Here is a 13,098-nt window from a genome sequence, read left to right as displayed (position 1 = left end):
TACTGAAATACTCCCTCCGTTTAGAAATGTTTGACACCGTTGACTTTTTAGCACATGTTTGACCGTTCGTCTTATTCAAAAACTTTTGTGAAATATATAAAATTATATGCCTACATAAAAAATATATTTAACAATGAATCAAATGATAGAAAAAGAATTAATAATTACTTAAATTTTTTGAATAAGACGAACGTCAAACATGTGCTAAAAAGTCAACGGCATCAAACATTTCGAAACGGAGGGAGTAACATGTTACGGAGAGATTTTTTGAAGTTACATACAAGTTACATTACAGTTACAGTGTAATTACATGCAAGTTACAGTGTAATTACACTACAATTGTACTATAATTACATCTGTCAAATTTTTAGGGTAAAATTTGTCGACAAATATATAGCAAAATTGTATAATAATTATTGTTATAAAGATGACGTGTGTTCTGCGAAGTGAGCATAGCTCATTTAGTTAGGCTTCTGGTAGTGGAACTTATTCTCTCAGGTTCAACTGTTTAAGTTACGGAACACGTCATCTTTGTCACAATAAGTATTTACGATTAATTATTCTTTCGGTATTAGGTGTTGTAAAACAGATCAAATCCTTGTTACGAAAAACTGGATCTTTTGTATGGCCCAAATGGAAGAACACCACAAGACATAGGGGTGTTTGGATAGGGCTAAAAATTTTTTAATCTCATTCACATCGGATGTGTAAACACTAATTTGGAGTATTAAACATAGACTAATAAACCAACTAATTTCATAAAGGAGAGCTAATCCGCGAAACGAATTTTTTAAGCATAATTAATCCATAATTAGCAAAGGTTTGCAGTAGCATCACATAATATAATCATGAATTAATTAGGCTCAATAGATTCGTCTCGCGAATTAGTACAAGATTATATAATATGTTTTGTAATTAATCTATATTTAATATTTTAAATTAACGTCCAAATATACGATGATGTGACAGGACGCGTGAAGTGTGGGCCATAGACAACCACGCAAGTAACCAAACCAAAAAACTCCTTATAAAAATACAATTCAAAGAAAAGGAAAAAAAAGAAAAGAAAAGAAAAGAAAACGAGGCCGCGCGTGGCGGCTGGCCTCAGCAGTCAGCGACCCAATTGCCAAAGGCGCCGGCTTTTTTTTGCCTCCTCCTCTTCCTCCATTGGTGGCTTCGCTTTGATCCCTCGATTCGGGAGAGGAAGATCGAGCCATTCCCTTCCCCCCACCCGATTCGTCTCCCCCCTCCGGCGCCCCTCGAGTTCTTGGATTCCCTCTTCTTTTTCTTCTTCTTCTTGCGTTGGTACAACAATCCGTCGAGAGCTCCGTGGCGTGGATTGGATTAATTCTCTCTCGCCGAGGAAGAAAGAAAAAAAAAAACGAGACGGAGGCATCGAGGTGGCCGTCTCCCCTCCGCCGCTATAACAACAAGCCGCCGCCGCCGCCGCCGTTGTCGCCGCTTTGCTCTCTCCGCTACTCCGGCGACCGGGGAGAGGTGCGTTTCTTGATTTTTTTTTTTGTTGGTGTGGCTTCGCTGCGTTCGTGGTAGGTCGTGCTTAGGTGATTTTTTGTTTTTTTCCCGGCGGGGTGGGAGTGATTGATCCTGCAATCTCCTTTTGTTTTTACATGGTTTCAGGGTGGAGAAGATTTTTACTCTGAAAAAAAGAATCATCTTTTACCCCCAAAAAAATTCGGAGTATGATTTGTTCCGCTTCTTGTCAATGTTTTGGTTGATGTTTTCACATGCTAATTCTGCGGTTGTTCTTTTGTGGCTTATTAGTCGTAGACAGTTTGTAATAGCTCAAGTCCAAGATTCCTGGAGCATATGCATATGTCATCTTCCCTTGTAGGAAAAAAGGTGGAGCAATACATTGAATTGATTAGTTTGGTCACCTGCCTGTAGTGTAGGAATATTCTTTTCTTTTATTTTTCTTCTTTTTTTTCTGGGATACAGATACAGTTGGAGACAAAAGTAGAAGATTATTGGGAAAAATTGCAGAAATGCTTATGTATTTGTCAGTGCTGATGGAACCTACTCTGCAGGGTAGTTGCATGATCGGCAACATCAATCTGAAGAATGGCTCTAAAATCACCAGTGGATTTTGCTGGCTCAATCACTTCAGGCCAGAAGGACCCGTGTTGTTTTGGTGTGCCCGGCTGCAATCCGCGATGTGTTAGATACAATAAGAAATCAAGAACATGCCGATTGGTTACTAGAGCCATATCCGTCGATCGCCCGCAGCTAGACTTCTCAAACTCAGACTGGAAGAAGCAGTTCCAGGAGGATTTCGATAGGCGGTTCAGTTTGCCTCACTTGAAAGATGTAATCGACGTTGAACCGAGGCCAACAACGTTTTCCCTCAAGAGCAGGTGAGAAATACGTTTGAATTTTGAAACGTCTATCTCTCTAGGATTTGTTTTATGTATAACATGATTTCTATGCCTACAACAGGACCCCTCTGGAGAATGTTAATGGTTCTATGCAAGGATCATGGAATGGCTATGTGAATGACGATGACAGAGCACTTTTGAAGGTATGTTTTATTGCTTTGACATTGAGCAATCAGATTTACCTAGACATGGATAAGCTCAAATAGACAAATACTCAATAACAAGTACTTCATTAGACTCTGGTCATGTCAAGATGTGCTCTGGATTTTGTTTTTTCGTTTTCGGAATACAGTGCATGAGCATGGATAACCTGAACTTAGTTTCAATGATTTTTAAATGCAGAATCATATCTAAGCCATGTGGCGGTAGGAATTTTTCGTTCGAGTATTATTCCTGCTACTCTAAAGGACATGTTGTAGAACTGCTCGTTGTTTACTTTCTTCTTGATACAATAAGAAGTTCTCATTGCAAATTTTTTCCTTCTTTAGGTTATTAAGTTTGCTTCACCAACATCTGCTGGAGCTGATTGCATTGACCCTGATTGCAGCTGGGTCGAACAATGGTGATAAATATTATCCACAAATTCAAATGTTGAATTGTGACAGTGCTTTTCACTTCTGTAACCAAAAGTTATCTTCTCCAGGGTGCACCGTGCTGGCCCACGTAAACAAATATATTTTGAACCTCAGTATGTAAAGGCTGGAATTGTCACCTGTGGTGGACTTTGCCCTGGTCTCAATGATGTCATTCGGCAGGTAGAACTGTTGAATAGAACAGGACAAGTTGAACTTTGAGACCCGTACAGAAAAATAGAAGTTGACTAACCCATCATATGATTATATTTCTGAGATTCTCTTCAACAAAACCCTAATTGTCAACTTGATCTTGCTTGCACTCTTGTAGATTGTGCTTACACTGGAAAAATATGGAGTGAAAAACATTGTTGGAATACAGCATGGTTTCCGTGGATTTTTTGAGGATCATTTAGCAGAAGTGCCAGTAAGAGACATTAACCAAGTTTCTGGAAAAATAATGATAATCATACCAAAAGTAGTTTAATGGTCTTTTTTTCCCCTTCACTCAGCTTAATAGGCAAGTTGTCCAGAATATCAATCTTGCTGGTGGAAGTTTCTTAGGAGTTTCTCGTGGTGGAGCAAATATCTCAGACATTGTCGACAGCATACAGGCATGAATACATCATTCTACAATTCAAAATATATTTTTACGATGAACTGATGCACAAAAAAACTTATCGATTTGATTTTTACATACCACATTCAGGCCCGGAGGCTTGACATGCTCTTTGTTCTAGGTGGAAATGGAACTCATGCTGGAGCTAACCTTATACATGAGGAGGTATGTTAAATTCCGTGTTCATTGTTTCTGAACAAAAGTTATCTTTTGTTCCTGGATTTTAATAGACAAAAAAAATATCTGACCTCAGTCATATATAGCATGAGTGGATGGCCATCTTACATCTATCTGTCTATTTGCCTCTTTTTCTTTCTTTTGATCTAGTGCCGCAAGAGAAAACTGAAAGTATCAATTGTGGGCGTTCCAAAAACCATTGATAATGACATACTACTGATGGACAAGACATTTGGATTTGATACAGCAGTTGAAGCAGCACAGAGAGCTATAAACTCTGCATATATTGAGGTGATTCATTTCATGAGCCATTCAGAATGAACTTGTCTGACTGAAGAACTATATATATAATATGCACATCATAGTTACCAGTTACCACCAAAACTAGTTTGGTAGCAGTAACAATTTTTTGTGTATTAGGCACATTCTGCATTTCATGGCATTGGATTGGTCAAGCTGATGGGAAGAAGCAGTGGCTTTATCACAATGCATGCTTCCCTGTCTAGTGGCCAAGTAGATATCTGCCTGATACCTGAGGTATGAACTCTTCTGTTGTTATGTATAACCTATGTACTATGCCACTACAGTTGATCAAGCTCATCGGTAATCTATGTGAAGGTACCGTTCACTCTTGATGGGCCAAATGGAGTTCTTCAACACCTTGAGCACTTGATAGAAACCAAGGGATTTGCTCTGATTTGTGTAGCCGAAGGAGCGGGACAGGTAAGGCTAATTCCAGATAGAAAACAAATTGTTTAAAGAAAGATTTTCAGTATGAATGATTCTGCATGTTAGTACCGGGTATCTCTTATATTAGGGGCAAGGTTGTGATATGGAGTATTAGTATACCACATAGATCATTGCTGTAAGCTATCCAGTCTATCATCCACTTTATATATAATAATTATGTAAGAAATGCTGCAATGTATTATCAGGAACATCTGCAACAGTCAAACGCAACTGATGCATCAGGGAACATGATCCTTGGTGATATCGGCGTGCACCTTCATCAGAAGGTTTGTCCATCGAATGACCTTCACCTTGATGATGTATCAAAAATCACATGCCAAACCAAATCTAACTTAACCGTGCCATGCCACAGATCAAGGCCCATTTCAAGGAAATAGGAGTACATTCTGATGTGAAGTACATTGATCCTACATACATGGTCCGTGCTGTGCGTGCCAATGCATCCGATGCCATCCTATGCACTGTGCTTGGTCAGAATGCTGTAAGGCACCTTTCCCTTCATTAGCTTTCTGCCACACAAGTTCTAGCAGTTCATGTTGTCTCAGCATTGATTTCTGATGGAACTTCGCAGGTTCATGGTGCATTTGCAGGGTTCAGTGGCATCACAACCGGCATATGCAACACGCACAACGTCTACTTGCCAATCTCAGAAGTCATCAAGTCCACAAGGTTCGTCGATCCAAACAGCAGGATGTGGCACCGGTGTTTGACATCAACAGGGCAACCAGACTTCCACTGATTCAGGTATTGACAGTGGAAGCTCATAGCAACTGAAGCTAAAAACTATAGGCGGTTTTGTGCTGTATAGTAAGAGTGGTGCTTGTGCCGCATCACTCGTTTGATGTTTTTTCGTCTTTCATCAGAAAGAAACATCATCTTCCATTGATCCTTGAGGTGCAAGATGGATACAATAAGCACCTCATTGAAAAGATAGCTTCTTTTTTATAGATTAGCAGTACATGGTTTATTAGAGACCACATAGAAGTAGAGAAGATTTCTAACTGCAAGGGAGATGGTTAGCTCCCGTTACAACTGCAGAAACATATGTACACATTACACATTCTTCACAGCTGAAATAATGGAGAGAACATTGCCACCAAACCAAGTACAATGAGCATTTGCATCGCAACTTTGCAGTAGATGTTCCAACTTATGAATTTTCAATTTTCATAAAATACGATTACAGTACACAGAAAATGTGTCGGTTCTCAGGAATGTAAATTATTCAAACTGGCACGCCGGTAACAATGCATGTCTATCTGATAGCTAGGCGAAGAATGTATGCTAATGGAAAGAATAGAATCCTTGAATGTATGCTGTGAAAAGTTCATCTGGTAAGAAACCTATATGCATTCTGACACTATTCTCCTGTACCCTTTTGTAAATTCTCCTTTAACCCTTTGTAAATGAAACAGTAGCCTATTTGTAAGTGAAACTGTACGTCCTGGTCAATACACCTTTGCTATGTACTTGTGCAGAGTGAACCAACTTTGGTTGGGTTACTCTGCAGTTTCTGCAATGAGCTCCTTGAGCACAAATTTGAGGCCCTTCATCCTCTTCCGTGCCCTCTGAAAAGCAACGTGTCAAAAACAGATTGAGCATTTGGTAGATATATGGTTATCACTTATCAGGATGGTTTAAAAGTTGCATTGGCTCACCTTCTGGACCTCAGCGATTTTGGTTTCCGCGTCGCTCAGCTGAGCGCCGACTGTCTTCTCAGCATTTTGAAGGAGCTTCTTGTGTGAGGCTTCTGTTGATGCAAATATTAGCACACACCATGGGTCAGTGAACGGTAGTATAAATAGAATCCTTGAAGTGGTTGTCCTGTTAACCACACCATAACTTGCATCCTAATAGTGCTAAGAGAGGATCAAAGCTGGAGTTATGTCACTGGACAAGTATGCCATTGCAGGGGAACCGGCGAACCTCTCAGAAAACTCACTTCATACGAAGATTGGGCTGTCATTCTTTTCAACTAAATTCGTTAGGTTTTTTCACGAAAACTAAACGTGTGATTTTAACTATACTAAGAAAGAGTTGAAGTACAAATGACTGGATAACATGTAGTGTTACCAATTTGTAAGTAGAGAATTCCAATGGAAATGCTTATAACCATACTTCCTACATTTCACAAAAACTGCCCGTCCTTTTCGGGATACATTCTTTTCATAATTAATGTAAATATTCCACCCTTTTCTATTATACCCTAATTTAAAGCTGTAAAACAGGTAGAGTGTGTCTAGCATGTCATTTAGTAGGCATATTTATGGTCATCTCAACATTTATTGGTTCTTACTTGGTGCCTCCTAGGTTGTGAGATGGAGGGAATAGTTCATCAGGCTCAGTATATAGAATGTTAACATGGCTTTGCAACCTTAGAGACTTTTTTCAGGTGTACATTATTTTTATGGGATTTTCAGGTGTACATTGGTAAGAAATCTTTAATTGCTTCAGTCCCATTCATAAAGATAGTGTATGTATTAAGTTTAACTTACTTTGCTTGTCAGCAACTCCCTTAAGTTCTGCATGGTAAGCCTCAAAATCCTCAACAGAGTTCTTGCAACCGAGCAACTGCTGGTTGACCTCCTCCTTGAACTTCTCGTGAAGAATCCTTAACTTTTCTTGTTGCTCTGCAAACCAGAAGACATCAGTTGAATAGTTAAAATCATCCAAGAAAAACAAGGCATGAAGGAAAAAGAAGTTGTAACATTATATACAGTTGCATATTGAGATTTAACTCAGTATATAATACGAGATCAAAATAACGAAGTAGATAAAGACCAAGCGTCCAAGCCACATCAGATGATTGCAGGCAGAATAAGACAAATACTGCATGAGATTTTCTCAAACTAATGTTCCCTCCATTTCAAATTACTTGTCATTCTAGCCAACCAAACCAAGGGAACAGGCAGATTACATTGTTATCCTGTAGTAGACTTCAAACATTCTATCTAGAGTTCAAACATGACTCTGTATTGATGAATCAAGATTTAAGAGTTTGTGTTACATGAGATGAATAATCCAAATACGTAGAATAAAAAATGTTACAGTTACAACAAACAATAGTTGGATAAAAAATATTGCCACATCATGCCCTCATAGATTAATTGCATTATGAATGGTTGCATCGACATGATTAGAGTTTTACCTTCAAATGTTGACTCTAGACGTTTCCTTTTAGATTTTCCTGCATTGACCAGCTTGTCCCTGAAATCACAGTTAAATGCCATGCATGAAAGAGGCAGTACATATCTGGCCTATATACAATCGCATGTGCATAAAGAAGAAAAGAGGCAGTTTCTAAGTGGCACTGGCACTCGATCTTACACATCAGCCTGCATCTGCCCCTCAACCCCTTCAAGGTGCTGGCGTATTATCTCTCCAGTAGCTGCAAGTATCTTAGAACTTTTATTCCTTGTTTCAGACTTGATTTTGGTTTGGAACCTTCCTAGCACCACTACTAACTGATCAAAAGCCCTGGTGGAAGTCAAGAAATGAAATTAATCCAAGTAGCAAACTAGCAATCATGTTTGTACCTACTATTTAAGCCACAATGACCTAAGTCAAACCTGGTTAGGTAGTTTTCTGGGACTTTTTCTGGTTCTTTGTCTGACATTGTTTCTTGCGTCCCTGAGAAAAAAAATATTGGTCAGACCGAAAACCATGAATGCACAAGCACAACAGTAAAGTAATCAGTGTTACCAGAGGTGGCAAAATGGGTTGGCGAAGTTAATTGCCTTTTGCCCTTTCTACCCTCTTTTAGATGTGATTTTCGGCCCAGATGCTCAATAGAAGATTTATCAGGGCTGTCAACATCTGAAAGCCATTTATGAGATTTATATCCTGCATGTGAAAAACAAAGCGACAAGGCATGAATAAGCAACTTTAAGATAGATAGATGTGTGCATCTCCAATGAGAACTTTAGCTCAAGTAATTAATGTTCTGAAAGGCTGAAAATAATACAGTCGAATAACTAAACTAATAGCGAATTTAACATGGTAAACAGTTCTGATGAAATATATGTAAACTAAGGATATGCTTGCACATGGCAGAATATGCCACTTGTTGCTGCTATGCCACTTGTCAGCTATCACACAAACGGCATGCTCTCATGAATTGGCACTTTCAAGTTTCAAGATCCTTCAGTTGCAAAAAAATGTTGTGACCTAGCAGCAAGACATAGCTGAAAATCTGAAGAGCCTAACTATACAGCCACAAAAAGGAATTTAGGAAATTTTCTGCGGTCAGGCCAGTGAACACAAGTTACAATAGCAGGTTACCTGGAAGACATCTAACGGCTTAGTAAGGCAGCACTAATCGAAAATGACAGCAAAAGCAAACACAAATACTCATTTATCATGTCACATAAAATGTGTAATTGTCATAAAAAGGTCAAGTAAATGAAGTGGGTGACACAGAAATTTTTTTTCTTTTTTGCAATCTCACCACTAACAACCCTGCAAATATGCTTGCCAGTATAGTTAGAATTCAATGTTCAAATAGTCAAACTTCGAGCGTTTATGAGGCCAAAAGTAACGATGTCAAAATTTGCACCAATAAAATAAGTGTACATATCATGAACACCAATACTAACAGGATTGATCTGACAGATTATGCAAATGTTATAAGGATTATGGCCAGTGTTGATCCTATGACCTAAATGATAAATTCAAGAGGTGCTTGAAATACATAATTACATATACATAAGATTTCTGTCCAATAAGTATGGTCCACATGCAGAATAAGGGGGTAGTGCACTGTAAGTTAGCATGGCTACCTTTGAGTCTAGAATGGAAGCATTAAACATGACAGGAGCATGTCTACCCCTTTTTAATAAAGAGCCTAGAAAATTGGCATTGATGGCGTTCTGACCTTTTCTAAAGCTTGGAATAGAAATTTGAGCCCCTTCACTCTCAATAGGAGAAAGGGGTGAAAGATGTGGTTGTTTTCTGTTCTGTCTTTCCTCCTGAGAGTTAGGAGATTCACTGCCAGGTAACTCGTTGGTTTTCTCCATTTTGTCCTGGACAGTAGAACAATTAGTGTCAAACGGATAAAATTGCTCTGCTACGTAGAGTATAAACAGAACCATTTACTAAAGTTGCAATCTGCTTTAGAGATTGAAGCATACCAATGGCTCCGATTCTGGATCCGAGGTAAAGGAAGTTGATCTTGACCTGTTCACACCTTTTGGATATTTGGAGCTAAATAGGTCATCGTCTAGCATTTTACTTCTGTGGGGGGATATTTTTATGTTTGCTGCAAAAGTAGGACTTGCAAAATCATCTGGCATGTCGCTGAATCTGTCTGCCAACGGACTGGCATCCTTCTGTCCAGATTTACCATTTATCGCAGGATTCTCATCATGTTCCCATGAGTACTTCCTCAGTACAGGAGATGGATTAGCAGCAGGAGAAGGTGTGGAGTTAAAACTATTTCTTGCTGCTGTTCTGTCTGAAGCTTCAGGGATGTGGGTATTATCATTCTCCTTCTGTTGAGGCGATATAGAAGAACATTTTCCCTTGCTCTTAAAGGAAGTAAGCTGAGGAGAAGAGAGCTTGTGTTCACCATCATTTAGAGTCTTGACCAGTAAATTTTCAGATAACTGCATCTTTCGAGCCCCAACATTAGCCATCGTGTTCACCCTTCTCTCCCTTTTAGGGCTTCTAGAACAACTCTCAGCAGTTTTTCCTGTTCGGGATAAAGAAGAAAAGGAGTTTGTTTTCTCACCTTTTTTCTCTGATGGTATATATTTAGAAGGTACCTTTCTTTCCATATCATCCTGTGTAGTCTTATGAGAAATCCTGTCCGAACAATGTGCCTTCTTTGGCTCAACTTTAGCCCTCCTACTCAAGCTTCTAAGATTCCTCAAGCTGCCAGATTCACCATTTGCAGATTTTCCTACTGTTTTAGGTGTGCATTTATCGTTGAAGGCAAACACATTGTCCAATATTTTCTGCTTGGGTGTAGAACGATGAGTAGACAATGGTTTCTTTGCACTCCCGCTCTTATCCTGATGTGTGGAGCCTGTTGGTTCTTTCTTGCGCCCCAGCGAACGAGTAATAGGTCTTACTTCAACTACTTGAGGACTGTCGGAGTCTGACTCAATTGGATCAGAGGATGGTTTGTTCGCTGTTTGACTATTAAACTGAGCTGGTGTCTTAATATTATATGGAACAGGTGAAGTGAAAACCTTCTGTCTTCCTGAAGATGGTCCATTGGCAATTTGACTTTTAGGTTGGCATGGCGTCTCAATATCTTCAGGATTTGGTGAGGCAACAGCCTCCTTGTTTTGTGAAGTACCACCAAGGATCTCCCACAGTTTCATCCTGAGCATTTCACTGTTGGGCTTGTTTTTATCAGCTGATTCCACTTGACGCTTTCCTTGGGAACTCACAAGTGGTGGCCTATCTAATTGATCAAGATGACTGTCCTGTTCTCTTCTTGTTCCAAAGGAAAAGGTTCCTGTTTGCTCAATTGCATTATCATCAGGTTGTGATACAGAAACCTTAGCAGGGACAGGTTTAGGAACCTCTTTAGCAGATCCGCCGTGGTTTGCTGCTTCTGGAGAGACCTGAAGTGAAGCATTATCCATTTTGGGAGGTCTAGATCTTCCATCAGTTCCCTGAGACAAGTTCTTCTCAAATGCAGCGGTACTAGCAGCATCTCTGCCTCTTGATACAGAACTCGTCCTTGGAATTGTGACGCCAACTGATACCTTAGGGAATTTACCACATGGATATTGATTGCTGGCCAAACTCCAATAGTCACTTGATGTAGCCTACAAAAGTATAACATGCTAACTTTTTTAATACTATAATGAAAAAACATCTGAAGGTGAAAGGATAACATGAAAAAGGAAAGCATCCAGCAGCTTAGCAGAGGAAATAGCTACTCACTTTCTGAATGTTCGTCAGCTCAACTTCCATAGGTGCAGCTTTTGGGATAATAGTATACCAAATTAACTAAAGAAGGTTGGACCTGGTGAATAGAAAAACAACTGCATAAGACAAGATTCTACTGGTCTGAGACAATCTTTCAGAATCAAAATTATGCTTAGCAAATGAATACAGAGGTCTTGCAAAGCACATCTTTATCAAGCATGGTTATAGGAAGAAATTTCAAATCTGCCATCACATGTGAGAAGCACAGCTGTATCAGCAAGGGCGAAAACACCGCAAATAAGCATTGACATGGGGGCAAGGGACACTGATCCTCAACTAGCCTACCAAAGCATAAGTGAATTAGTGATACATCTGTACTTCTTTTTCCTGATTCAGCAGGCAATACATGTAAAAGATTGTCACATGGCAATATTGCAATCACGCTTGGAAAAGAAACTAGCATTGAAAAGTAGTAACAAATAACTGCATCGTTGTACTACAACTGTCAACTTTAAATTACTACAGTGGTGGTGGAGCTGCATTACATAACCACAGTACCACACCTAAATTTCTAAGCTGGATGATTTGATTGCTAACAACTTGCTTTTGATTGATAACTGCAACAGTGTACTGCTGCACTGAGGCTCAAATTAAATAGACTGCATGTCCAACAAGTCAATTTAGTACCCCCAGTGAAATTCTAGGAACAGTCCATTACAAACATATCAAACCAATATTGTGTATCAGCAATTTAAATGTGCCCTCAGCATTAAGAGATCTTCTTCCACAAACATAATACACAATCCAGGCTCCACTCACTATCTAGAAGAACCCAACTCCGTGAAAAATACTGCGGAATGCGACACTAACATAGCCTAACACTTGCGGCAGATAACCATAATTTAGAGAGACAAAAACAATCGGACAGAATTCAGGATCCAATCATCCAACGGAAACCTACACGATAGGTTTACGAACGAGGCAAATATGCAATTCCATAGCAACAGAGGCGAAAATCAGAAGCGATCGCCACGGAAATGCACAGGGCGAGTCCCAGGTCCCAACTCCCCCTCCCGAACCCTAAAATCTCCCCCCACGAGGGAGCGTGGAAACGATGCAGCGCATGCACGGGGGGGAATCATGGAGTCCAGTAAGTAGCCCAGCAACTTACCCCTAGTGACACCGGCGACGCCTCGGACGCCCTCCGGCGAAGCTACACGAACCGCGGAAGGCGAGAAGGAATCTCTGCTTCTTCTCCGACGAGCCCCCCGCGCCGTCGGGAGCGAGCCACCCCAGCCAAGCTGCTCGAACGAGAACAAGGAGACCGACGAGATCAGGGAGAACCAGCGACGAGCAAGTGAGAGAGGTGCGGAGGGAGGGGGGCTCACCTGCGCCGCCGCTCGCCGGCGTCGCGCCGCCTCGAAACCCGCGCGGCCGCACGGGGGATTTCCGCGGCGGTGGAGAGGCGAATGGGAAAGGGGAAGGGGAAAAGTTTGGGAGAGAGCGGGGGATTTTGAATTTTTGAAATTTTTGGGGGAGTCTACTCGTCTTTCGTCACGCCGTTCGCGTGCACCGGTGGTAACCTGATGTATTGCCACTGACGTGCGGGGCACACATAAGGATGGCCCACATGTCAGTCTCCCCGATTCATTTGGTCCCACATATATGCAGCTGTGGTGTATTTTTACTCCGGTACACTGATTCC

The 13,098-nt window shown here is 40.5% G+C and overlaps 2 protein-coding genes across 2 annotated transcripts; one reads left to right on the top strand and one right to left on the bottom strand.

Annotated features, from left to right (window-relative positions):
* The first annotated feature begins 1,106 nt into the window (after positions 1-1,106).
* Positions 1,107-5,612, top strand: LOC4348582 (ATP-dependent 6-phosphofructokinase 5, chloroplastic). The gene is made up of 14 exons (XM_015759399.3): positions 1,107-1,497; positions 2,046-2,372; positions 2,455-2,536; positions 2,882-2,955; positions 3,037-3,148; positions 3,297-3,392; positions 3,478-3,579; positions 3,675-3,749; positions 3,912-4,052; positions 4,182-4,298; positions 4,380-4,484; positions 4,697-4,777; positions 4,864-4,992; positions 5,083-5,612. Exons 2-14 carry the CDS (start codon positions 2,080-2,082, stop codon positions 5,248-5,250), a joined length of 1,575 nt encoding a protein of 524 aa, XP_015614885.1. The 5' UTR covers positions 1,107-1,497; positions 2,046-2,079; the 3' UTR covers positions 5,251-5,612.
* Positions 5,613-5,644: 32 nt separating this feature from the next.
* LOC4348581 (meiosis-specific protein PAIR3-like) lies at positions 5,645-12,933 on the bottom strand. Its single transcript, NM_001423025.1, has 12 exons — positions 12,782-12,933; positions 12,565-12,694; positions 11,409-11,490; positions 9,641-11,290; positions 9,385-9,532; positions 8,214-8,354; positions 8,081-8,141; positions 7,839-7,988; positions 7,660-7,718; positions 7,007-7,141; positions 6,170-6,261; positions 5,645-6,079 (listed from the first exon to the last, which is right to left on the bottom strand). The coding sequence occupies exons 3-12, from the start codon at positions 11,436-11,438 to the stop codon at positions 6,011-6,013; spliced, it is 2,535 nt and encodes an 844-aa protein (NP_001409954.1). The 5' UTR covers positions 11,439-11,490; positions 12,565-12,694; positions 12,782-12,933; the 3' UTR covers positions 5,645-6,010.
* Positions 12,934-13,098: the final 165 nt, after the last annotated feature.

This window comes from Oryza sativa, chromosome 10 (assembly GCF_034140825.1).
Source record: "Oryza sativa Japonica Group chromosome 10, ASM3414082v1".
NCBI lineage: Eukaryota > Viridiplantae > Streptophyta > Magnoliopsida > Poales > Poaceae > Oryza > Oryza sativa.
The sequence above is the reverse complement of the archived record's forward strand: the minus strand, read 5'-3'. Positions and strand labels throughout refer to the sequence as shown.

Coding starts and splice junctions, on each gene's coding strand:
- LOC4348581 (NM_001423025.1), bottom strand. CDS start 11,438: ATGGAAGTTGAGCTGACGAACATTCAGAAA. Junction 9,533..9,640: donor ATCCAGAATCGGAGCCATTG/GTATGCTTCAAT, acceptor TCTACTGTCCAG/GACAAAATGGAGAAAACCAA. Junction 8,142..8,213: donor AACCCATTTTGCCACCTCTG/GTAACACTGATT, acceptor TTTTTTTCTCAG/GGACGCAAGAAACAATGTCA.
- LOC4348582 (XM_015759399.3), top strand. CDS start 2,080: ATGGCTCTAAAATCACCAGTGGATTTTGCTGGCTCAATCACTTCAGGC. Junction 3,750..3,911: donor CTAACCTTATACATGAGGAG/GTATGTTAAATT, acceptor CTTTTGATCTAG/TGCCGCAAGAGAAAACTGAA. Junction 4,485..4,696: donor TAGCCGAAGGAGCGGGACAG/GTAAGGCTAATT, acceptor ATGTATTATCAG/GAACATCTGCAACAGTCAAA.